General features: G+C 60.0%; 2 protein-coding genes across 2 annotated transcripts in view; one reads left to right on the top strand and one right to left on the bottom strand.

Annotated features, from left to right (window-relative positions):
- The first annotated feature begins 2,397 nt into the window (after nt 1–2,397).
- Nucleotides 2,398–7,919, top strand: SHISA8 (shisa family member 8). Its single transcript, XM_065923956.1, has 4 exons — nt 2,398–3,294; nt 5,855–5,988; nt 6,752–6,898; nt 7,274–7,919. The coding sequence occupies exons 1-4, from the start codon at nt 2,771–2,773 to the stop codon at nt 7,666–7,668; spliced, it is 1,200 nt and encodes a 399-aa protein (XP_065780028.1). The 5' UTR covers nt 2,398–2,770; the 3' UTR covers nt 7,669–7,919.
- A 2,372-nt stretch (nt 7,920–10,291) lies between these two features.
- SREBF2 (sterol regulatory element binding transcription factor 2) overlaps nt 10,292–25,197 on the bottom strand; it is a 56,320-nt gene continuing 41,414 nt past the window's right edge. The window contains exons 12-19 of the mRNA XM_065944805.1: nt 22,600–22,768; nt 21,024–21,141; nt 20,074–20,183; nt 18,834–18,966; nt 16,121–16,289; nt 14,112–14,297; nt 12,615–12,726; nt 10,292–12,236 (exon numbers count right to left, since the gene is read on the bottom strand). Of these exons, the coding sequence (XP_065800877.1) occupies nt 12,016–12,236; nt 12,615–12,726; nt 14,112–14,297; nt 16,121–16,289; nt 18,834–18,966; nt 20,074–20,183; nt 21,024–21,141; nt 22,600–22,768 (1,218 nt within the window). The 3' untranslated portion in view covers nt 10,292–12,015. The remainder of the gene's footprint in view (nt 12,237–12,614; nt 12,727–14,111; nt 14,298–16,120; nt 16,290–18,833; nt 18,967–20,073; nt 20,184–21,023; nt 21,142–22,599; nt 22,769–25,197) is intronic.

Genomic DNA, 25,197 nt, shown 5'->3' with positions numbered 1-25,197 from the left:
GCGGCGGACAGTGGAGATGAGGGGCCGGTGCTCTGGTGCCTTGTCATGGAGAGAGATCCCAGGGTCCAGGGAGGGCAGCTTGGACAAGGGGGTCCCCCCTTAACTGGACTGCTCCATCTCTAGATCCCCTTGCCCAGCACATGGCTGGGCACCTGGGGGACGGTGTCAGCTGAGTGGACAGTCAGACCCCAGGCTCCGCCAGTCAGCTGTGGTCTCTCTTTGCATTTGCCCTCTCTGGGTCATCCTCCACCCCAAGGCTGAATGTTCACATGGAGAGGGCATTGAGTGCCTGGCATGGACCCAGTAGATGTGGGCATCTATGGTTCCTGGCTGACCCGTAAGCCAGACTGAGATGGGGAGGAGTTGAAGGTTGGACATCAGTCCCTTGGGGCTATGGTAGCGGGGTGTCTGGAATCCAGCTCCTTCATTGGATAAATGGAGACATATATCCTGATTGCAATCAATTTGGGGTGGAAGCTGGGCAGGGCATCCAATGATGCCAAGAGAGTAGGTGCAGGAGAGGGGCCCAGGGAGGAGCAGAGCATTGGAAGACTTGTTCTGGGTCCAACAGGGTCATGTTACCCAGGAAGAGGTCACAGTGCCGGGGAGCCAGTCTCTTGAAACCTAGTGGCCAGCAATAGGGTGGGAAAGAGGGCAGACGCAGTCACCCTCCGAGACTCAGTGACCCAGAGGGCTGCTTGGCAGTGTGTGTTGGGGGCATGGATACAAACTAGGCAGTCTGTGCCATGGATTCCATTTCTAGGAATACCAGCTAAGAAAGCAGCAAAGGATGCACCAGAAAACACAAAGTCCTAGAGCAGAATAATATACGGAAGGTTTGACAGCAAAGAGTAAATGAAAAACCAGTTAAAAAGCAGTTTGTAAAGCATCAGTTTTCCCTGGTAATGGGACTAAGGCAATTTCATTTTATTCCTTTATTCATCTATTTCCTTTTTTCTCTAAAATTGTAATAAAGCCTTTTAGTAGGGTAGGGTCTCCTGGGCTGGATCCAAAGCGTGTTTGTGGGTGGAGGAGAGAGGAGCAGTCTGTTTTTGGCCAGGGCATAAGGAATGGGGGAGGGCTTTGTAGAGAGGTCACCCTCCTTCCTGTCTTAGCCCTGAAATTAGCCTGTCAGCCCCTCATCTCATCAACAGAAAACCTGATCCTCCTTTAAATGTAAATCTGTCTCCTTCCTACCTCCACCTCCTCCATTTTTATAAGCTGATCCCAGTTACTGAGTGAAGACAGGATGCAAGGGGGAGCAGGAAGGACGCAAGGAGCTCAAATTCTTCATCTGAAACTCGAGGCTAGAGTCATTTCATTCATTCAGCAGATGTGGCAGAAGTCTGTACTGCGGGGACACCAGGGAACTGGCCCACGCAGTCGGTGCTCTCATGTAGACAGTGGGAGGCCCCATATTGACCCCTCTCTGCCAGAAGAGACAGTTTCTGATGTTAAAATGAGAAACTGAGGCAGGGAAAAAGCAAGGCACCTCACCTGGGTTGCTCGGATCACATTCTGCAGTTAAAACCAAGTTCAAAATCATAACTGAGTAGTGCTCTGAGTAGGTTCCCTCCCGGGCCCTACCCCTACCCCCCGGGCTTGAGAAAGGACCTGAGGGTCCAGTGGGGACCAGGGCGAAGGGTCTGACAAGGGCTCTGCCCCAAGTGGAGTCCCTGCGGTTAAACCAGTCTCCTCCCTTTCTCACCTGGAATGGCAGGAGAGATCCAGGGAGCGCCAGACTAGGCCGTGTCCATCGCTCATAGGCGTGTGGTCACCGCAGGACCCCAGCCCAGCGTCCAGGAAGTTCTGGGACCCAGGTCCGTGTCCCAGGGTTAACACCGAACCCGAGGCGGCCTGGAGGGAACCTAAACTTGGCCCTCTGCTGCGGCTCTGCTGGAAGTTTCCTTCCCATTTAACAGCCAGAAAATCGAGGCCCGCAGAAGGGAATGGCCCTGCCTCAAGCCACACTTGTGTCCGGATCGGAACTGGCGGAGGGCACGGGGAGGATGGGGTACAAGAGCGGCCCGCCAGGGCTGCCCGGTCCCTTCAGTCCCCGCACCTGTAAACACAAGCGCGCCCGCCGCGGGCCCAGTGTCCGAAGGAACAGTACCGAGAGCCTTGGGCTGCGCGCCCTGGAGCGCCCGATCCGAGGACCGCTCGCGGCGGGCCTTCGGGGAGGGTCTCGGTGGGGCGCTCCGCCGGTGCTGAGCCCGCCGCGCCCCCGCCTTCCCGCCGCCGCGGCCGCGCTCCTCCCCCGGCCCTGCCTCCCTCCCGCCTGCCCTCCTTCCCCCGCTCCCTCCCTCCCCCGCCCGCCCGAGCCCGCGCGGAGCCGGAGCCGCAGCCAGAGCGCGGGCAGCGCGGAGCGGGCGGCGGGAAGGCAGTGGTATCCGGCGGCCCGCCGCCCCCGCTAGGCCCGGGACCTGCACACCCGCCGGGCCGGGACCGCGCGCAGGCAAGGACCCGCCGCCCGGCCCGGGGTAGGGGCAGTCCCAGGGCGCCGACTGGCCTGCTCGGGTCCGAGGTGAGCCTCCGAAGAGTACGCGCCCACCGGAGACGCGGCCCCGCGAGGCCCAGACCGAACCCCGCCCCAGGACCTGGGGTCCTCGCGGGAGGCTGACGACACAGACGGTGTCTTCCAGGAGCCAGCGGCAGGGCGGCGAGGCGGGTGTGATCCCAGCCGGCGCGGACCAGCGGGCCCGGAGCGCGGCGGGACGGAGCCGCGGCGCGCCGCCATGCGCCGGGTGCTGTAGCCGAAGGCGCGGGCCCGATGGAGCGGGCCGGGGTGCGGGGGCTGCGCGGCCGCCGCGTGCTGCCGGGGCTCGGGCTTGGGCTCTGGCTGGCGCTGCTGCTGGCGCGGCCGCCGTCGGGCCGCGCGGGGGCCCCCGAGGCGCAGGAGCCGGCGGCTCCGGGCACAGCGGCCCCAGCCGGGGGCGACCGCTGCCGCGGCTACTACGATGTGATGGGCCAGTGGGACCCGCCCTTCAACTGCAGCTCGGGCGCCTACAACTTCTGCTGCGGCACGTGCGGCTACCGCTTCTGCTGCCACGACGGGCCGCGGCGCCTGGACCAGAGCCGCTGCTCCAACTACGACACGCCGGCCTGGGTGCAGACTGGCCGGCCGCCCGCGCGCGCCCGCGACGCCGCCGCGCCCCGGGACCAGGGCCGCGAACGCAGCCACACGGCCGTCTACGCGGTGTGCGGCGTCGCCGCGCTGCTGGTGCTAGCGGGCATCGGGGCGCGCCTGGGCCTGGAGAGAGCGCACAGCCCGCGCGCGCGGCGCACCGTGACCAGGTGAGCGCGCGCGGCCCGGGGCCGAGGCCCGGGACCCCCTCCTCACCCCCTGGACGGCCAGCCTGCCGGGTGGGCTCCCCCTCGCGATCCTTCGTTCTTCCTGACCCTCTGGGACCTCCGGTCCTCTCAACAGCCCCCTCCTCCAGGTTTTGCCTCCCCGCTTCTGACTGTCTCCATGTCTGTTTCTCCCCCCATCCCCCCTTCACGGAGGGAGACAGCTGATACCGCGCCGTCTCCCCTTGACCTTCCGGCGGGAGCTGGGTGCTGAGCCGCCTTCCCCCGCGGCTCCCGCCTCCTCCGGAGTTGGGGGGAGGGCAGGTCGCTTGACAGAGGGCACAAAATCCGTGCCTAGGGGAGGGGGCCTGGGGCCCGGGCCCAACTAGCGCTGGGGTTGGGCGTTGTGCACTGATGTAGCGTCGGGCATCTCAGGTCCCCAGGGAAGGGACATTTTCTGTGGCTCCCTTGGCTGTCTCCCCTCCTGCTTCCCTTCCCACTCCCCACCCCCCACCCCACCCCCAAAGCTGTGACTCAGGCCTGACCTTATTTCCCTAGTGTTCTTAGAAGACCTCCCCATCTCACCCCACTCAGTGCCCCCTGGTTAGAAGGGGATCCGAATTGGGAGCAGTACAGGTTCATTTTGGCTGCGGTCTGGACAGGTGCTGAGTTCTGAGTTTTGTGTTACGTGGGGGTCACAGGTTCCCTACCTCAGCTGGGAAAGGGACTCTGGGATTCGATGTCCCAAACCTGAAACCCTCACCCACACCCCATACCCCAACACACTCACATGCCCCCAGTCACCCCATGTCCTGGGGCCTGTGCCCTCCTCTCTCACTCATCCAGGCCCGGCTCCCTTGGGTGTGTGGGCTGCAGACACGGTGTGCGACAGGCTGGTACTTAGAAGTGATCGCGGAGAGAGGCCCCCATGCCTGGGCGGGCTAGGTGTTAATGCTTCCCCACTCCTAGACTTCCCTCAGGGGCAGGAGGGCTTCCTTGGCACTCTGTGGGACCCCTCACCTCCAGACCACCCAGCCCACCTGCTGTAAGGCAGCTGTAGGCTGGAACCGGGTTTGGAACCCTGGCGTCAGCCGCTGTGCTGCGTGCGATGTGGTGCCTCTCACCCTGGGTGCTGGATGCTCCCGGAGCAGGGCCTGGGCCTCCTGAGCTTGGAGCCTCCTGGAGCTGGGTGAGGGGGAGAGGACAGGGCCTGTCCTTGGTCCGAGCGGTGCAGCAGGACCTGGGGGCCATGATGGTGGAGGGGAACAGCTGTGGCAGCCTAGGGACACATTCACCCGGAACCCACTTTGTCCTCAGGGGACCAGGAAGCAGGTCTAGTGATGCTTCGGGAAGAGCTGGGCCACCCCTGATGTGCTGTGTCGCGTGGGCCAGTGCCTTTTTCTGTCTGGGCTTTAGGCTCCTATGTGCCCTGACTCCATTTCTCTTTTAGGGAGACCTGGAGCTTGTGTGTGGGTGTGCTCTGAGTCCCTGCCCTCCTCCCCTCAAGTCACACCCTTAATTCTGCTTTGTTGAGCTTGCTGGTCAGGGAAGGCTTCTCAGACGGCTTGGTGGCGAGTCCGAGTCTGTCTCTGGAGAAAGTTTGTGCAAAGGCTCAGAGGCATGAAAATCTCTCAGGTATTTGGGAGAGCTGGCTGGTGGGTGCTCAGAGATAAGACCACGGGGGTGAGCAGCCAAGGAGTGAGCAGGGCATGTGGATCAGCTCGGGCAGCCGCTAGGAGACCTTCAGCTCCTGCCACATTGCAGCCAACTGCGCCCATCCCAGGTGTCCCATCTCCGTGGGCTTCAGCATGAATCAGTCATTTGAGGCCCCAGCGAGGAGAAAATCATGGGTTCTGGACTCTGAAGGCAGCTGGGCTGAAGGCTGGGTTTGGCTGTCTGTGGGGAAGGCTCAGTCAGATCCCGTCACAGCTGGGTGGGGGCTGGGTGTCCCGGTACCAAGGTCACACAGCCTTTGGTGCGGGGCTGGCACTGCGGGGTCTCGTGGCTCCTCCTTCCCCGCACTGTCCATCCTCCCTGCTTGTGCTGGCAGCTAAGTCCTGGAACACAGCAGAAACCCCTGCGGCAAGAGGGGAGGAAGGCAGGCAGGTAAAAAAAAAAAGGCTTCCTGGTAGAGGAAGGACTCTGGTGGGCTTTGAAGAATGAGTAGGAGTTTTCCCAGAGGAGACGGAGAAGGAGTAGCACAAAGTCCAGGAGCCAGAGATGCTCAGACGCTTGTGTTGAGAGAGGGGGCGCAACATGGAGGGTCTTGGGGAGTAGACTCCAGAAAGGGGAGGGGGGGAGCCTTTGGAAAATAAAGTGGTCCTGGTTACACATGACCGCATTAGTTTCCTGACCTGCTCTGAGAGTCGGCCATGTTGGGGCTACAGGTCATGTCTGGGAGGGGAAACTAGATGTTTGAGGTTAATCACTGGGGAGTGGGGAGGCCAGAGGGGTTGAAAGAGCTGTCCAGGGCCACACAGTGCGAAGTCATGGCGGGGGCTGCCTCTGATGGGCCAGACCTGGCTGATGGGGAAACAGGCTGCCTGTCACCACTCTTTCCCCACAGGACACTGACGGAGCTCCTGAAGCAGCCTGGCCCCCAGGAGCCACTGCCTCCACCTCTGGGCCCACCTCTGGGTAGCTGTGTCCAGGTGCAGATGTGTGATGGTCTTCCCCGGGGCTCCCCCCACAACAGCACAGGTGAGGCGGCTAGTGGCTCGGCCTTTGTTGATCCACAGCACAGAGCTGCCTTGTCAGGAAGGCCTGGGAGCAGGGGACGGGGCGGGGGGGGGGGGGGGGGGGGGCGGGGGGTTAAGGCTGTGCGCCATTTCCCAGATCGAAGTGAGCTTCCCGCCTCTGGGAGGGGACTAGTCAGCCTCTGTGAGGCAACTAGTCAGCTCCTTGTGGTGCACAGAGTCCCTCCCGGGGTCCTGCAACCTCCAGCCTCTGGAACTCTGTGAAGAAGAGTCCAGATTCAGGGATGCCCAGTTCAGACTCTGGGTCTGCCTGGTCCTAGGCTCTGGCTCAGAGCCCTGGGGTCTGACTGGCCTGTGTCTGTGGCCTCTCGTGGGCCTTTTCCTTCCAGCTGGTGCCTCCTTCTTGGACTCCTGCTGGTGACACAGGCTTGACAGCACCTCCCCTCCCCCCACTATGGGTTCCAATCCTCAAACATTCTCTTCCTCTCTGGGAGAAGCCGATTCTGAGCCCCAGCGCCAGGCTCCAATCGAACAAGCTGGCAAGTCACCAGTTAGATGAGCACCCCCTCAGGGCTGGCTGCTATTATTCACGTTTATTCTGAGCCAGGCCCTGTCCGAGGTACTGTAGATTCTGCGTCAGGAGACAGAGGAGGAATAAATTCCTAAGTCATCTCACAAGTTATCGTTAATTGCCCTTGGGGAGTGGGCTGCAAAGAGGTGCGGGATGTCTTCCAGTCAGCGAGCCGAGTCTCATCTCCTCCTTCCAGATAAGAAACGCCCCAACAACGTGCCCCTGGGTTCGGTGACTGCGGGGCCCCCACGCGCACCCCGGCTGCAGGGCGGCGGCAACTTGACGCTGCAGCCCGACTTCGCCAAGTACGCCACCCTCAAGGCAGCCTCACTCAAGGCCGCAGGTGAGAGGCAGGGTTTGTGCGGGGAGCGCCGGGCCCACTGCACCCGCAGAGGTGCAAGCGCCTGGATTGCATAGTTCGGCGTCCCAGTTCTAAAGTTCCCGGCGCTCCAGCCAACGCCCGCATCGCCCCCTCGCCGATCGGTTCCGACGCCTCCGCCGCACCGCACCCCTCTCTGATCAGGCCGCGGGTCTGGGGCCGGAGAGCCGAATGTAGAGCCGGGAGCGTAGCCCGAGTGGGTTTGAGCCGGGAGGTGCTGAGGCCCCGCCCCCGGGACCTGACCACGCCCCGAGGCCTGACCCCGCCCCCCGGGGCCTGGCCACGCCCCGAGGTCTAGGTCTGGCCCCGACCCCGACTCAAGGCTGTCTGGACCCGCAGAGGCCTCCGCGCCAGATTTCTACCAGCGTTTTCCCGCCACGGAACCCGCCCCGCTGACCCTCCCGGTGCGAGCCCGGAGGCCTCCCGAGGACTTGCCTGAGCTGCTCGACGCCTGCCCCTGGGCGCCCCCGGGCTACGCGCCCCCTGCCGGCTCCACCCCATCGGGCCACTACAAGGCCTGGACCGCCGGCCGCCCAGTCCCGCCCCCTACCCGCGGCCACCTGGCGGTTCACGCCTCCCCGGCGCCGCGACGGCCGGGCCACGCGCCCCGGAGCCAGTTCAGCGTGGAGAAGCTGCCCGAGGCCTTCAGCCCGCAGGCCCCTGGCCTTTACGGCAGCATGGTCCGCGGACCCCGGCACCTGAGCACCAACAGCAAAGCTGAGGTCACCGTGTGAAGAAGGGGCTGCCGATTCTCTCGGAGGCGTTGCAGCGCCGGGAGCCCTCTTCTGCCCTGGAGACTTGACATGGGCCTGATCGGGTGGGCCCAGGCCGTGGAAGGAGGGGTGCCAGCCTTGAAGTTCAGCCCTTCTGCCTGCCCGGACTGAACCAGGAGAAGCCTTGGAGTCTTGCAGGGCTGAGGCCCACTGGGTAAGGCCTCAGACAGACAGTGGTTCTGTCCTGGGGGCTCCTTGTGTAAGTAAACCCTTTTCTGTGACTCCCATCCCTGAGAATAAAGGGGCCCCAGCTTGGCTCTGAGAGGCACTGATGGTGGAGGTGTTGGTCATTGACTGGACAGACGGCAGTGCCAGCAGAGGGCACAGCATGTGCAAGAGCAGAGGACTGAGAGCTGGTGGGCAAGCGCTCTGGGAGCTAGGGAGAAGTAGCCGGTGAGGGTGGTCAGGGCTGAAAGCCAGCCGGAATGTCCACACCAGGAGGAGCCATGGGAGAGGGGGCAGCTAGGCCCCAGCCATCTTGGAGGTTGGCACAGGAGAGAGAGCTAGTGGGCCCCCGAGGGTCCATGCCCCTGAACGGAGGAGAGCCCCTCCAGCCAGTCACCTGCTTGACTTGGCTGAGCCTGGCTGATCCTCATTGACATTGTCTGGCCCTGGGCCGGCCCCTGGGCTGCAGGCCACTTGGCCAGCTTGGCCCGGGGCCACCCCCCTGATGGGCGTGGGCAGTGGGCCGGGAGACAGCTGGTACTCAGGATGGGGGAGCCTGCTCCCAGTGGCTGTTCTGGGGGAAACGGGGATAGGGCTGCTGGACCCAAGAGCCTTGGCAGTGCCCCCACCAGGGTGCTTGCCCCCCCTCAGGCTTGGCGCTGTCAGCTCTCCCTTTTCCTGGCTGTGGCCCAGGGCACTGCCAGCACCCTGCGTGCATTAAGTTCCTCTGTGCCAGGCACTGGTGGGAAGTTGAGGGCTGGGTTATGCCGCTCACTGGATATCTTAGGCAGGGTATACTGTCTTAATAACAATGGCTGCCATTTGCTATTTCTTCTATTTAATCCTCACGAAAGCCCCGTGAGCGTGTGGCTGGACAGATGAGGAAACTGAGGTCCTGAGACCTCAGTACCATGCCAAGGTCACCCAACTGACGGTAGTTTAGGACTCTTCCACATTCTGCCGGCACTGTGGATCTGGTGGTGGAATAGCAGTGTGTGTTGGCAGAGGGGCCCCATGCTCCCAGCCAGTCTCCGGCCTTCCTCCTGCTGGCTGGGCTGCCCTGAGGCCCCCAAACCCTCCAGCTCTTCACCTGTAGGAGGGTCCACCTTGCCCTTCCTTACATTCTCTTGAGAAAACCAAAGCCCAGAAGCCCCAGGTCAGAACAGAGCCCAGGATCCATGGTTATGCCTGCAGTGGGGAGCCCCATGGCTCACAGGGAAGGTGGCTCTCACACCCTCAACCCAGGGTGGGGGGAGTGCCCCCAAGAGGATCCTGCAGCTGTATGGAGCTGGGGGAGGGGGGTGGGTGCTGAGTCACGGATCCCGTAGAGACTCACAAAAGGATTGGGTTCCTGGGCACACATCAGCCACCCACAGCCACCCACCCTGGTGACACAGGCCCTGGAGACGCTGGGCTGGGAGGTGGGCGTGACCTCGTTGCTTGTTCAGACCCAAGGGGCCCTGGATCTCCATCTCAGGGGGCCAGGCCTCCACTGGAAATGCTACTCTAGTGACTGTGGACAAGGACCAACTACAGCGGACCCCCCAACCCCCCATCCCTCACCCCCACAGGCTGTTCTGGCCCTTGGGACAGTGGCCTTCTGTATGTCCTTCAGAGAAGGGAGTGGCTTAGATGGCTCAAGGGCCCTGGTCCATTTCTCAGCCGGGGGCTGGGTTATGGACCATGCACTTCGGCCCCCAGACTCATCCCCACGGGCCTTGCTGACCCACCTGCCCACACAGCCCCCGCACTCCTTGCGGCCTGGCCCCTCCCCAGCCTCACAGGCCCTCCCTACAAACTGGCACTTCACGTGCACCGGGTGGTGCACACTGGCCAGCAGGCCATCACAGGCAGGGGCTGGCTGTCTGCACACAGGCTCGTGGAGGCTGAAGGGACACCCCCCCACCCCTGCCACCCACACTTCCAAGGGGACCTGGCTGGGAAGCACAGGAGCTGGACTCAGATGTGACCTGCAAGCCACATCTCAGAAGCTCTCTGCCTCCAAGGAGATGGGGAAACCCAACTGAGGAAAGACTTCTCAGGGGTGAACCCAGGAGGGCTTTGCACCCCAAATCCCAAAGAACTGCTGCCGTCTGCTAAGCTGCCAGCACTGTGTCCTGCATATGGTGACCTCTGACCCCAGCAACACCACCACCAACACCCCTTTTCGCCCAGGTCTGTCCCAGCCCTGCAATGTGAGCCAGACAGCTGGCGCTGGGAGGACGGGGCCAGGAGCATGGGCGGGCAAGGAAGGTCTGTCAGCCCAAAGCCCCTGGGACCTCTTGGCAAAGGGGGAGAGATGACCCCTGGTTCCGGACCCACTGGAGGCCGAGCCACGCAGCCGCCTGGCCGGTCACCCCTGCAGTCACACCACAGACCCCACACGCTTCACGCTGGGTGGTACCAATCTGTGTTTATTCAATAACCTACATCCAGGACACAGTGAATGATTCCATATCAAGAAAGCCACAGGCATTGCCCCCTTTTCAGTGAAAAACCCACCCCCTCCCGCCCGAAACCGTCATGAGAAAAGGCACAGTATATACATGACACGAAGGCTGGCTCACCCGGGGGCAGGGGCCATAAATTAAGGTGGGGGCAGAAGAGAGCAAGTGGCTACGGCCCAGGCTCGTGGGTGAAGCCTGCTCTCGGCGTGAGGGGGGCCCTTGCTGTATGCACCCTCCGTCTGTGCTGGGGCCCCTGCCCACTTTCTGCCCCAACCAGCCCAAGGGGGTGAGAGGCACAGGGAGGGAGGAGGGCAGCCCCTCTTGGCCTCCCTGCAGGCCCCGGGAGCCAGGCAGCCCTCAGGCCCCGGGAGAAATGGCCTCAGGTAGATGCCAAGCCTGGGCATCCAGAAAAGTGTGGCCACCCTTCCTCACAGGACCCCTCAAGGAAGGGGGCTTTGATCCTAGTACCCACCTTGGGCAACCCTGTGCCCACCTCAAAAAGGGGCTTGTCTGGGGACGGGTTGGGGTCTGGTCCCTGCCAGCCTGGCTTATGTTCAGGTCAAGAATTAGGGATAAAAATAGACCGTGGAGGTAGGAGTTGGGGTGGGAGGGAGCCCAAGAGAGTGGAGAACCCACACTGAAGGCCCTTGGTCCTCAGTCCTGGTGGGTGACTTTCTCTCTCCCAGCCCCCTGGGGGTGTACCCCGAGACTGGGCTGACATCCCAGGGGGCGGGGGAGTGGGAAGGAACAGGACAATTAAATAAGACCATTTATTTTTTAAAAAAATTAAAAAATAATGCCAACACAATTTCACCCATCCCCAAGCCTGCCCCCTGCCTCCCACCTACCTCCCCAGGGCTGGGATCGCTCCTCCCCTGGCTGTCCTGTGTAATGAAGAGAAAACAATGAACTCGCTTTGTCAGGTACAGGCGAGGGGATGTGGACCCAGGGAGAGAAATAAAGATGCCACAGCAACTCAGCCTTGCATCACGGCAACTCCAAGCACACAGATATAAAAACATTCATATAAAAGGGGGGTGTGCTGGGCACAGCACCACGGGTGGAGCGCATGGTGCCCAGAGACCTATGTCCCGCAGAGGGAAAGCCTGATTTAAAAAAAAAACAAGGAAGCAGGAAAAGGGAGTGGGGATATTTTCAGAGGAAAGAAGAGTCCTGGGAGGGCTGGAGGTGAGACTGGGCAGCCTGGGAGCTCCCTCTGCCACTTTGAAGTCAGGGAACCCCCATTTCCTGCCCGCCCTATCTTTCCCTGCTCAGGCCCACTGGGGCCTCTCTCCGCAGCAGCTCCCAGGGACCCACTAGCCAGAGGTGGTCCAGAAACCTCGGCAGGTGACCGCTCCAAAGCCAAGGTTTGTCCCTCAGCTCCCACAGGGAAGAGGAGAGAGACACAAGAGACAGAGGAGGAGGCAGAGACTGAGAGACAAACAAAGAGGGAGAGACAGAGGGAGGAGGGAGAGACTCAGAGACAGAGGAGGAGGGAGAGAGACAGAGGGAGGGGAGAGAGAGAGACAGAAGGAGGAGGGAGAGACAGAGGAGGGAGAGACTCAGAGACAGAGCAGGAGGGAGAGAGACAGAGGGAGGAGGGAGAGAGACAGAGGGAGGAGGGAGAGACTCAGAGACAGAGGGAGCTGGAGAGTGACCAAGGGAGGCGGCGGCCGAGGTGGGCAGAGCCCCGTGGTCAGGAGGCGGCGATGGCGGTGCCGCCCCCCAGCTTGACAATCATCTGCTGGCAGTCATTGCATGAGCGCCGGTCGCCCACCTTCTCCAGGGTGCGGGCAGCCTCAGCCAGCAGCACGGCCCGCTGGCCCGGGGAGGACAGGAAGGAGAGGGGGAGGTGGCGGCAGGCCAGGAGGATGGCAGTGGCCCGCTCTCGCTGCCCAGGCCAGGCGTCCGCCTCTCCTGTGGGAACCAGGAGACACACATACCCACTGAGAGCCCGCTACAACGCAGTGCTGTCCCCAGGGCTCGGTGAGAACTTGTGTATCTAAGTCCCCCGCCCCCAGGCAGGGGAGGTTCAGCTCAACAGACAGATGAGCTGACCCTGGCGGGCGCCACACACATTACTCTATCATTCTGTGATGGGGCTGAGATGGGGCCCAGCTCCCGCGCTGGGACAACACCCCCCACCATCCCCTTCTCACTCTGGAGAGGCTGGACCCACAACAGCCTGACCGAGGCCCGTCCAGCCCCACAATGCCTCTCGGACCCGCCCTGGCTACCCGCCACATCAGGCTGCCCTCCCCGGCCTGACGACCCTCCGGGCCCGAGCGGGCTCACCATGCTTGGCGTTCTGAGCCGTGCGCCGACGCAGGCTGTGCTCCAGCAGCTGGTGGGTGCGGGTGGGGCTGGCTCCGGCCATCAGGCGCACAGTGGCTTCATGCAGGAACACCTGGCGGGCCCAGGGACACAAGCGCGGCGTCCTCACCTGTCTGTGTCCCTGGGGGCATCCCTCCCTGCAGCATTGCATCTGCCCCCTGACCACACCCCTTCTCCTCTCCACGACACCCTGCCCTGCTCACCCTTTGAAAACAACCTCTCCCATCCTCACTCTGACCCCGGACACACGCCTGGCAGGAAAGGGGAACAGCACAGGCCAGCTGGTGGGGCTGGAGCGAGAGAGCACGCCGAGAGGCAGGCTAAGGGCCACCTCTGCGGACGGTGATGGAGAGCACCGATGTGCGCTCCGGGGTGTGAGGACAAATAGGCGGCGTGGACCCTCACCACGCTGGAGGCTGCCTCCAGCCTGAAAACAGGACAGAGGAGAGGCAGGGGACAGCTCGAGGCGGCTTGGGGGCCTGTGTCCTTTGGTTTCTTCAGAAACGATCTCTTCTTCAGAGTTCAGAAGGTCTCCAGGAGGAAGACCTGTGGCTCTTCTGTCAACTGGAGTCACCGACGGGGGCGGGGAGGGCAGAAGGGGTCTCCCTAGGTCTCTAGTTTCTTTTACACCCCAACACCTCAGGGTGTGAGGAGGGTGGCGCTGCCCTGGAAGGCCAGGGTGAGGCGGGGAAGGGAGAGGCAGGTGGGGATGTTTTCTGAGGAGGCCTGTGAGGAGGCCGCCGCCCCTGGGTGCACTTCCTCTTTCCTACCGTGAAGGGGGTGGTTCTCACATGACTATTTCGTCTGCAGGGTCTGTCCTGGCTCCCTGCAACCCCATGAGGGTCCCAGAGCACTCGAGGGTGAGGGCAGCTGTACCCCAAACCCTTCTTTTTTGCACGTTTCCAAATACAGCCCTTCCCCACCCCTAACACTGGCCTTCTCACTTGAATTTTTGGAAAACAATTCAGGGAAAATATGTTGAGTTGTATTACTCCTGATTAGCAATAAAGGTAAACACGGGAACAATTTGAATCCACTAAGTGGGTTATACAACTGCCCTCATTGCCAAGGGGATGTTACGTGGAGAGTTCTCAAGCACAGAACTAAAGCCCCAGTGGCCCAGAAAAAGCATTAAACACATTTCTAGGGGATCCTGACACCCACTATGAAAACGTAGCCACGCTCCCTTGTGGCCGTCCCACCCCTCCTCACACAGACTAGGGGCCCCTTCTCGCTCCCTCGTGTTAACTGGTAAGGCGAGCTCTCAGCTGGCCTGTCTGTGCCATGTGGACTGCTCACTGCCACGCGCCAGAGCTGGGCACACATAGCATGAGCCAAAGGGATGAACGGCACCCAGCCCAGGACCTGACATGTCAGCCGACTCCATGACCCCATGCCAGAGTTGGGCTGGGTTCTGGCACCTCAATCCACCCTCCCTGGCAGCAGGCTGGGCCTTACCTTGCGGTAGGCCGGGCGGAAGCTGTGTGCCAGCCTGCGCAGGCTGCCCAGGTCCCGCTGGAAGCCAGCCAGCTCGGCGCCCGATGCGTGGTAGGTTTCCCCCAGGGCCTGGCTGGCTCCGGCCTGCTTCTGCCACAGCGCTGTCCGCAGCGACAGGAGCAGGTCACAGGTCAGCAGCTGGACCACCTGCGGGGTGGGCCATGAGGAAGGAGAAGGTGACTGGCTGGTTACCACGGCAAGGGTCCCTGCACCCACCAGGTCTTCCCCAACCAGACACCTGGCAGCTCTGGGATGAAAGGGGAGCCCCAGAAAATCAGGGAGCAAGAGAACCGCCAGGGAGTGAGCTTCAGTTCATGTCATCTAGTTCTTCCCACAGCCCCTGTAGGGAGATCTGCTCTTCCATCGAGCGGGTGAGGAAGCCAAGGCTCAGAAAGGGGCAGCGCCTCATGGAGGAGACAATGGGGAGAGCAGGAATAAAACTGGGGTGGTTCTGACAGGAAATCGCTGGCCCCTCCCACCTCTGGGGGCCCCTCCCACCTCTGGGAGCCCCTCCCACCTCCGGGAGCCCATGGGTGGTCTAGAGGCCCTGTCCTTGCAGGGCAATTAGAACCTGGAGATGGAGGAGCAGGGATCAGAGGCTTGCTTCCACGGATGGGGCCCAGGTCTGGCCCTAGTGGCCTCTGTGGTGGGCGGGGGAGACAGGAACCCAAGAAGGCAGACCCACAGAGAGGCTCAATGCTGGGGTTTGGATCTACTGGTCTAGTCTTTCACAGATTCCCGTCCATAGCTACGTGGCCCTGACACATGACCTCACCTCTGAGCCTGTTTCCCCAACCACAAAACGGGCAACACACAGGGCTGCAGGGTCACAAAGGAGCATTGGCCTCAGCCCAGGCTGGTGTGGCCTAGCTCACCCTCAGCGCCAGGGCAAGTGCTTCTCCAGGTGGCTCATGTGCTGCCCTCAGGGGCCAATGGATGCCTCCAGGCCGTTCCCATCTCATCCAGCCTGGCGTCCCCTTCTCCAGGGTGCTGCCCCACACCCCCCACCCCCGACCCTGCCTCACACCTGTATGTTGCCTGACCCTTGGCCACAGTGGTTTTTTGGTTGCTGACAGCACTGGTGGAGAACATGGATGAGACCCTTCTCCTCGACCAAGGGTAGCATTTCTGAGAGGTGAGGTAGCAGCCTGGGGCTGAATTCTGCCCTCTGACGGACGCTAGCCTCTATGGGGGCCCCTTCTTCCAGGCGCACTTTCCCACACAGGTGCCTGCAGCCTCTCTCTCCTCCTCACACTCGTCTGCGGCTCCATGAAGACAAACACTACTGGGCCCAGCAGAGGAACCACCCAGAGCGAGCCTCAGGGCCTGCGGGCGCACCTGTCCTGCAGGGCTGGCGTGTCATCTCGGGTTCATCGCAGGCTCCGGGGCCAGGGACGACCTCAGCCAGACGTGCCAGACCAACCCTAGTGAGGGCCTCGGAGGCCGACCCTCAGGACACACCTACAGCCTCCCTCTCCGGAGTGAACCAGGCTCCTCCTGGTGAGCAGACGCCGCCTCCCCTCCCCTGCCCCGGACCCCGGACAGCCCTGCCTCGCGACCCAGCAGCGACACAGTCCCTCTAGCAAGGCACGGGGGCGTCTCTCGAGGGCCGGGCAGGCCTCTGTGATGCACTGTGGAAACATTGCACGGGTACCGCCAGAACGTGCAATGCAACTACAATGCACCACAGCCGCCCGCTCCAGGGGGTGCGCGCGAGGGGCGGGGGCCGCGGCAGAGGCGTGCCCTGGCCAGCTGAGGGCCCGCAGGACCCGGGACCCAGATGGGAACATGCTGGTCCCAAGGGCTGAAAGGAAAACCCCCGGACCACCGGGCCAGGTTCTGGGGGAGGGGCTGCTACCTGGCCTGCCTTTCGCGCAGTCCCACAGGCCGTGTGGGCTCACGGCAGGTCAGAGTGCTCTCTCCCAGCAGGGATGAGCACCACCCCCGGGGCCAGATACGCCCCCACTCACATGGTTGAGGTCAGGGTCATAGGTGGCCCCACTGACGTTGAGGCTGCTCCACAAGTGGCCACTGGCCCTCTCGCAGTGGCAGAAGGAACTCTGCTGCCCATCTGCCTTCCCGGAGAGCGAGGCGTGCATGGCTCTGCAGGTGTGGAAGATGGCCTTCACCAGGGGGCTCCTGGGCGGTGACAGAGGCGAGAGGCAAGAGGTCAGCGCACATCACCTTGGCAGAATGAATGTTGGGAGCCCAAGCCGGCCACTGCCATCCCCACATTGTTGTGACATGTGGGTCTGCTGGACCAAAGGCCGCCATAATGGTTCTAGGTCCCAGCTCCAGACTGGAAATGCCGGCCCTGAGCGAGGGAGGCTCCCTGGCCCTAAACATCTTCTTCACTCCAGAAATGTGCACACTCCTAGTGAGGGAGTTGGATGATCAACACATTAGATGCTGACTGTGTAAAGCCAGGCACTGCGAGGGCCATGAAGGAAAGTCACCCGGAGCCAGGGCATGGCATTTTATAAAGGATGACCAAGGACGTCCTCATGGAAAAGGTGACACTGGTGCAGAAGGAACCCGAGGGAAGCAGGTGTGTGGATTTCTAGGGAGGAGGGTTCTGGAAAGAGGCATGGCAGGTGCAAAGGCCCTGAGTGTCTGACACATGTGAGAACATCCAGGCGGGAGCATGGCTGCAGGAGGAAGTGAGGGGAGTGGAGGAGAGCAGGCGCTGAACGAGGCTCTTCTCAGCCTCTGACCCAGCTCCAGGCTCCAGGCAACTGGAGCTCATCTCTGCTCCATTCCTCACTCCTCGCCTCTGCTGACGTGGCTGCCTTTGCCTGGAATACCCATTCCCCACTTGAGACCTGTTTCACTTGCTGGCCCTCTGGTCCGCCTTCTCCTGCCCAGCCCCCTGCAAGCCTCCTCTTGCTGCCCCCTGGCTCAGGCCCCCTGCTCCCCCGACACCGGCTGTCAGTTTGTGAGCCTCCTGGCCTCACCAGGCGCTGTGTGAACTCCTGCAGACTGACCTGCCTCTGGCCCAGAACGCCTTCCCATGGTGTGCTGCCTGCTTTCTGGGAGCCGAGACTGGCCCCTGGCACAGGCCACGGCTCCCAGAGTGGAGAGCTGAGTGGGGCGGGCCACTATCTATTTGCTTATGGCCATAACTCACTGTCTCGTTCACTGTGGCCTCCCAGAACCTAGAACTCAGCTGACACCAAGTACGCCCTCAGCTAAGCACTCGTTGAGTGGATGATGGAATCGTGGAGGGGTGCAGGAGACCCCCAAATGTGGCATGTGACCGAGGGGAAGGGATCAGAGACCCCAGCCCCACCACCAGCAGTCACCCAAGATGGTCACTTAAACAATCTGTGCCTCAGGGGGAAGATGGTACATGTCTGTGTGTGGCTGAGTCCCTCTGCTGTTCACCTGAAACTATCATAACATTGTTAATCTGCTATACTCCAATACAAGATAAAAGGTTAAAAAAAAAAAGTAGAAGAGCACAAAGTAAAAAAAAACAAACCCGTGAGTCAGTTTACTCTTCTCTACAGAGCCACAGTACCACTCGCCGCGCCCTGTGGGGACATACGACATCGGCCCTGTTATCTGCACCCACTCACTAAGGTGCACAGGCCGGGTGCGCAACTCTGGAGAAACAGCCTCATTTCATGGAGCAGATCAGGGAGAGAGTGGGGAGGCTAGGGTGGGGGGGCGTCCTACAGCATCACCACAACCAAAAAGCAAAGGGGCCCCAGGGTGGCTGAATTTGAGGGGAGGGAATGCCTGCAGGGGTTTTAGCTGCACCCCAGGGCCTGTTCTTAGAAGTGAGATGACTTTAGACAGTTTACCTGCTGGGCCTCAGTCTGCTTGGGTGCGTCAGCTGGAAGACAACACACCCTGGGTGGGCGTTCACTGGTCAGAGTTTAAAAGGGGGTTACTTAAATGAAGTTGGGAGTGGTGAAGCTGCCTAAACCTGCTTTCTCGGCTCCCTCCTGCTCTCCCGGGTAAGTGCCCGCTTGGCGGGAAACGCGACAGCCTTGGCTCTAAGGGAAGCCCCAGTGAGGCCTTCTTGCCTTGGGGCATTTCACAATTTCTTCAAGTGGCAGAAGATGTCAGGGACACTCAGATCCAGTCAGAAGCAGCCAGGGTGTTGGCAGGCTGCCCGTCACTACAGGCCAAATGCCCCCAAGAGGCAGGCATGAGTCCCCAAGAGGAATGTCAAAAGCTCTCTGGTGATGCCTTGTGTTAAAGGCCTTTTTAGTGATACGGCTGGTGGGGTGGAGGGTGGTTGAGAGGAAATGGGACTCAGCACCAGCACACGAGAGGATCCCTGGGCCTCAGAAGCCAGCACTGGCCTGCCGGGCTCCACCGGGACCTTCTGTAGTAGAAGGAGCCACCAGCTTTTCCTGCCCATCAGCCTGTGTGAGGAGCCCTGGGAGCATGGGGACAGACGGACAGACAGACAGACAGACAGACAGACAGACACACACACACACACCTCGCGCCCCCACACACACACCTCGCCACGTCTGGAGTCTCCGCAGCGCCCTTGCCCCCTCGCTTCATCTCTCCATCTGTTGTGCTGTCCCCAGGCTGCCTGACCCTTCACACTGATGGCCACGCAGACCCGCTCCCTGCCCCCACTAACCCAGCAAGCCTGGCACCCGCTGGCACCAGGGGCTCCCCTGGAAAGAAGCGGGCAAGAGGTCAAGGAGGGCTACGCACTCTGTCACTTCCAGGGCCTGGGGGACTCGCTCCACTTCAGTGAAGTGAGTGCGCACAGCAGCGTCATCTCCCTGGAGCCAGCTGATGGCCATGGTGATGGCGGATGTCCACCACCGACAGACGACGTCTGGGCCTAGAGGCAAACAGAACCAAACGCTGCTCAAGCACTGCGGAAACTAGAGCCTCCCTGTTCCTGTCATCTCTCCCTCCAGATGACAGGCTGGGGCCTGTAGGCTGCCCTCTCACACCCACCAGCCCCATCTCAGAACATGTTTGGCAATTTGCCTTAACAGCCTTAAAAATGTTCACTCCTATTAACCTAGGAATCTCATTTTTGAAAATCCATCACAAAGAAATGAGCCTAAATAGAGAAAAAAAAGATGTTCACTGTGGTGCTACTTTTTAAGAAAGAAGCTGGAAACAACCCAAATTTCCAACAGTTGTGAAAAACAGTGTTTCCAGAATATGTATAGTAATGATGCGGATAACATCTTTCTAGTGTTTTCCTCTCTCAGGCCTAGTTTCTCAGTGAACCTGCACATGAAATGCCTAAGAGCACACTGTTTTCTCAACTAGGAAATGAGACACGCCATGAGGTCAGAGGTTGCGATGGGAGGCTGCTTCCCTGCGATCCTGCCCTCCGTGGGGAGAGTCATTAGAGGAAGCTCCATACTCTCTCCTGCAGCCTCAGCCACGCAAGAGGCGGCAGCTCTCGTGTTGTCATCTGGAGGGCAGTTTAGAGACAGAAGCAAAGAATGTCCTGCTGCCAGTTCAGTCAGCAGTTGTGCGGCCACCTGAGGCAGTGGGTGCCGGAGCAGTACGGACACCGGATGAAAGGCCTCTCCAGCAGAGAGTGTCAGACCCAAGAGCAGCCCCAGGGACCGCTGTGTACTGAAAGGTGAGTCCCCCCACCAGCCCCCAGGGCCTGGACCACTTGCTGCCCATTCTGAGCATCTGGGAGCATTCTTGACCTGTCCCGGCCAGCCAGGGCCCGGGCAGCATCACAGACTCACTCATCGTCCCACTTCTAGTAGCATTGTGATTTCCTGCCCCCAAAACACAGCCCAGCGAGGGGAACTGTGGATGGGGGTGATGTGGGGACTGCAGATACACACCTCAGAGCCAGAGAAGGTTCTTGAGTGGCAGACTCATAACTAACCCTGGACCCCCGAGACACAAGTGCTGTGAAGAACTGAGTCAAGCAACCTGAGGCCCGTGGAGCCTCCTGCAAGGTGCTTACCAAGGGCCGACTTGAGCACGGAGCTGCTGGAGAAGGGGGGTGTCACAATCCCCACGGAGTCCACAAAAGAGTTAAGTAATTTCAGGTACTCGAGCGCACTGGAGAATTCACTGCAAAGAAAAGAAAGGGTCCCACGCACATCAGAATGTATACAAGGACCTCACTCATGGCCTAGCTGGTCAGCCCCCAGCTCTGAGGCCCACAGGGCCAGGCACACTCCGAACACTGCCCCACCAACCACTCCGGCTCACCCCAGGCTGCCCTGACACTGTTTCTGACACTGCAGGAAGAGCAAGGTTTCTCTTTCATCCCTTGCCTTTCAAGACCCAATTCAACCGTGGTCTCTGCCCAGAAGTTTTCTGATCCCCCAGGCAGGAGATCCCCTCTCTGCCCAGGTGCACTCTCGTCAGGACCTGGGCCTTGAATGAGAGCGATGCTGGCACCTGTCTGCCTCTCAGGTCTGACTCTGTAAAGGAAAGGCTGTGCTCGGTGACTCCGTAAGAGTAAGACACCACCTGACCTCTCAGTACAAGTCTGGGTCCCCAAGATGTTTGGGCCAGAGGCGTCTGCCTTCTGCTGAGCTTCCCATGCTCCATTCCACAGGCCACCCTCCCCCTGCCAAAGGGCAAAGCAAAAAAAATCAAATCCCCAACCTGCTCCAAGAACTGACTCCACTCAGTGAAGAGACAGGTAGAAAGGAGAAAAGGGAGAAGTGATATACTTGGTGGGTCAGCAAGAGGCAAAGAAGCCAGCTCTGAGCCCACAGAGGGCTCTCATAGGGCTGCCAGGCTTGAGACATCAACATCAAAGAGTCACTGGATTTCCCTGCAGTGGCCACACTGGGGCTCGTTTCCTTAAGGGAGGTGGATCTCAGAGCTCCATCTGTGCTACCCAGGTGGGTAGCCTGAGGCAGGGGCGGGGCGGGGGAAGGGCATAGCCAAGGTCCGTACCAGCTCTCCTCTTCCTGGTCTGCAGCCTTCTTCTTGGCCTGAGGTTTTACCAAGGACTCCACAGCTCGCTCCAACAGGTTCTTACAGAAGGCCTGGTGCACCTGGGCGATGGGGTCGGCTAAGAGAAGAGGAAGCCAGGAGAGGGGTGAGTGGGGCTCACGTATGAGCTCAGTTTGTCCTACAGAGAAAACAGTGTGTGGGGGAGGGACCCACGGAATGGGGCCAAACCTCCCCAACCAAACCCCAGAACTGCTCGCTGAACAGTCAGAAGTGCGGGGTGTGCAGGGGGAGAGTGGTCAAGTCCAAGACTACACGAGTCCTGGACTGGTTCCAGTGGGGGGCGTGAGGGGTGCTGTGTCTCCTGGCACAAGACTCAGTCCTTTCATTCAAGGCTGGGAGCAGTAAGGTGATGGCCACGACCCTCGTCAGCAAACAGAAACCGGGAAGATGGATAGCCACCCCAAGTCTCAGAGGCCACCCCTTCTGCCACGGCTTAGGAGGATGGCCACTGAGGCCCCTACCTGACAGGCTGAGGAAGAGCCAGCTCCCGCTTACAGCCTTCACACAAGACTTGTGGCCAGAAGTTGTCTGGCCGAGCCGATTAAACAAGAAGCCTGGCAATGCTTGGCAATGACAGCTGCCTGTCACCAAGTCCCCCGACTGGCAGGCCCCAAACAGGGCATCACCAGACCGTTCCCCTCATTCACACGCCAAAGACGTGTGGGTTTCAACTTGACAAGGATGGGGAGGCAGGACACTTGGGAATATATTCTGGGTGACAAGGCCTAGAAACAGAGCCACCAGAGGCGTGAGGGCCAGGGGCAGCCTCCGTTGTGGACAGAGCAGCCTGGCCACGCATCCGAGACTGATAATGGCTTCTGCTTTTGCCCTTCCTCTCTGGGGTCATGCGTCATTTTTACTTTGAACAACAGAATTACTGAGAAGAAACGACAGTGGACCCTGCCTTCCTCACAAAATGCTTGACACACACCCCTGAACCTGCTGATCACGTCTGACTCCCCACACTCCCAGTTCAGAGAGAGGAAAAGTGCAGACAGCACAAAGCCGCTGGCTGCTCAAGCCTGGGCCAACCTGACCGGCCTCTCCCGCCCGCTCCGAGGCCGGGCGAGTCGACTCTGATCACCGTCAGAAACCAAGGGCCAGCCAGCCAGCCTCTTCCCCCGACGCCCGGAGCCCTGTCTCCGCCACCACCCTGAGCACTTGACGACCGTCTGTCGCCTGTTGTTCCCTAACTGCTCCGTCTATGTCTGTCTGTTTTCCGGCAGGAGCGGGAGACCGGGGCCAGTGAGCAGCTCCTCCACACCTGCTGAGTCTCCACAGCGCCCGGCACAAGGGCAAGATTCCGGCTGGCGCTCAGTCACCTTTGGAGATGTGTGGCGGGGTGACTGATGCCAGGATCAAGGGCTGAGTGGCCCAGTGGCGAGCTGCAAACCCAGCTTCGCTGGCGACCAGGCTCACAAGCTCCTGAGTGTAAGGAACTCACGGCCGAGGCACCCTGTGTCTCCATGTGTCTGGGGGCAGCACCGGGGGCCCCCAGGGGCCAAGGCATTCTCACCTGGGTTCCTCTGTGCACAGTACAGACTCTCCTTGGCAGCCGACTTCACCGACCAGCTCCGCTCCATGAAAAACTTCTGGCCCAGGGGATGGCAGAGCCAGCGCAGCGAGTCGGGGACGGCGCTGCGCTCGGGGCCACACAGGCTCTGGGCGCGGCTGAGGAAGTAGCTCTGTGGAAGGACAAGGACCACTGTGACACCGGGCTGGCGGACACCAGCCGCAGGCAGCAGAAGGCTGTCAGAAAGTGCCACCGTGGTGGAGGCAGGCTAGGGAAGGGTGGCCAGCAGGAGGGTTGGGACCCTCCATGCCTGCAAGTAGACACCCCCACGGAAACCAGGGTGATGGCTCCAGGGGAACCTGCCAGGCTCAATGACAAACCCCAGAGGGAAGGGGTTGGGGGCTCAAGGCACCCTTGGGGACTCGGCTGCACCCTGTCCTGCTGGGTCTGCCCAACCTGACCTGAATCTTGTTCTTGGCCGTGCTGGCACTCTCCCAGGCCCCCCTGGCCCCCCACAGCATGCCCGCCCTCAACCCTGTCCAACCCTGCATTCCAGCCAGGCAGCCCCCTGGGTCCTGAGATTTTTTCTTATCTACCATTTTAATTACATATCTTTCAGAGTATTTTTAGGTAAAACTGTGTTCTGCTTTGACTCATTTTCATCTCTTTCACCTCCAAGTGTGAAGAGTTTAGAACAGGCACCCGGCAAGTGGCCGACGACTGTCATTTACGGTCACTATCAGTCTAGAAAGCGCCAGAGTGAGAGGGCCGCCCTGAGGCTCGTCCAGGACGCAAGCAGGCCTGCGTGATGCCCCTCCTTCAAGGCTGGCCTGGCAAGGGCCTTGTCCACCCTACAGAGAACCCCCTAGGGTCCTCCCTGGTGGTCTAGTGGTTAAGAACCCACCTTGCAGTGCAGGTGGACGTGGGTTCGATCCCTGTTTGGGGAACTAAGATCCCATATTCTGTGCAGCAACTGAGCTCATGTGCTGCCAACTACTGAGCCTGCACGCTGCAACTAGAGAGTCCACGTGCAGTGATGAAGATCCTGTGTGCCACAACTGAGACCCAACACAGCCAAGCACATAAATAAATGAATATTGAAAAAAAAGAGAGAAAGAGACCCCCCCCGCCCCCACTGCCATCCCTGGGTGACCCCTTGATGAGAACACTGATCTCGTGAGGAAAAGACTCTGAAAGCCTCTTTACCAGAGAGCTCCTGCTTCTCAAGCCCCTCTTCTGCCCATAAGATTACATCACTCCAGGGCCCAGGGATAAACCTGCAGGGATAGTGATATCCATCCATGTTTTCAGAAATTGTGTCATTTTTTTGACTGCAAAGAGATCCAACCAGTCAATCCTAAAGGAAATCACCCCTAAATATTCACTGGAAGGACTGATGCTGAAGCTGCAATACTTTGGCCACCTGTTGTGAAGAGCTGATTCACTGGAAAAGACCTTGATGCTGGGAAAGGCTGAGGGCAAAAGGAGAAGAGGGACAGCAGAAGATGAGATAGTTAGCATTGCTGATTCAATGGACATGAATTTGAGCAAATCCTGGCAGATAGTGGAGGACAGAGGAGACTGGAATGCAACAGTCCACGGGGTCGCAAAGAGTTGGATACAACATAGTGACTGAACAACAACAAATCTTTATTCTAAAACCCACTAAAACCACTTGATACAGTGCAACCTGAATGAGAAACTCAGCAGAGAAGGATGGAGGGGAGAGAGAAGAGCGCAGTGCAGGGAGCCTGGAGGAGGAGCGGCTGCTGGGCTGGGCCTCACCTGTCACACGGCAGCCTTGCCTTCACAACCCAGGAGGTTGCTTCCTCTGCTGGTTCAGCCTGACGGTTCTGACCTTTACTAGGATCTGAGCACCATCAGCTAATGTGACGGTCTCAGATGATTTGAATGCCAGGGTCAGAAATAGCCCTGCCAAAGTGTCACTCAAAGGACATGGACCAAGCAGGCTGGCTCTCTCAAGGGAACCTGGAGATGGTTGCCTGAATCCAAAAAAGGATGCGTGGCACAGTCCAGAAGAAAAGAGAAAAACAAAAACAGAAGATCCCACATGCTGTGCTATGTGGCAAAAAAAACAAAACAAGAGCGGTAACAAAAAACTGCTCACTGCTTGTTAGGCACACTCAATGTTTTTGGGGAGGTGGGGCACTCACTGGGGGACCATCTCCCCCATCCTCAGCTGCTACACACATGCATTCCTCAAACGGACGAGTCCCTCTCACAGAGCAGCTGCATCTTAGCAACAAGGACAATCAAAACCCTGCTGGGATTTCCGGGCTGATGGAAATCATCCTAAAATGTATACAGGAAGGTAAACAGCAAACACTAGTCATTAGAGCCGGAGGACCGATACTTCCAGGCGTATTAGATATATGGTCTTGTGACATTGGTGGTGCACAAGAGAACTGACCGGAGGGTCCAGAAGCAGAGTCCTCACACGCAGACATTTAATTTATGCAAAAGGGGCCACTGAGTGCAGGGGCGAGCAGTCAGTCATTTTAACAGATTCTGAGACAGGGAGACAGACATGTGAAAAAGAAAGTAGATCTGGCATCTCTGCCTCCAACTCATAAAAAAACC

The sequence above is a fragment of the Muntiacus reevesi genome, chromosome 1 (genome assembly GCF_963930625.1).
Source record: "Muntiacus reevesi chromosome 1, mMunRee1.1, whole genome shotgun sequence".
Taxonomy (NCBI): Eukaryota; Metazoa; Chordata; class Mammalia; order Artiodactyla; family Cervidae; genus Muntiacus; species Muntiacus reevesi.
Note: the sequence above shows the minus strand (reverse complement) of the source record. Positions and strands in the feature narration are given on the sequence as shown.

Coding starts and splice junctions, on each gene's coding strand:
- SHISA8 (XM_065923956.1), top strand. CDS start 2,771: ATGGAGCGGGCCGGGGTGCGGGGGCTGCGCGGCCGCCGCGTGCTGCCG. Junction 5,989..6,751: donor CTCCCCCCACAACAGCACAG/GTGAGGCGGCTA, acceptor TCCTCCTTCCAG/ATAAGAAACGCCCCAACAAC. Junction 6,899..7,273: donor AGCCTCACTCAAGGCCGCAG/GTGAGAGGCAGG, acceptor CTGGACCCGCAG/AGGCCTCCGCGCCAGATTTC.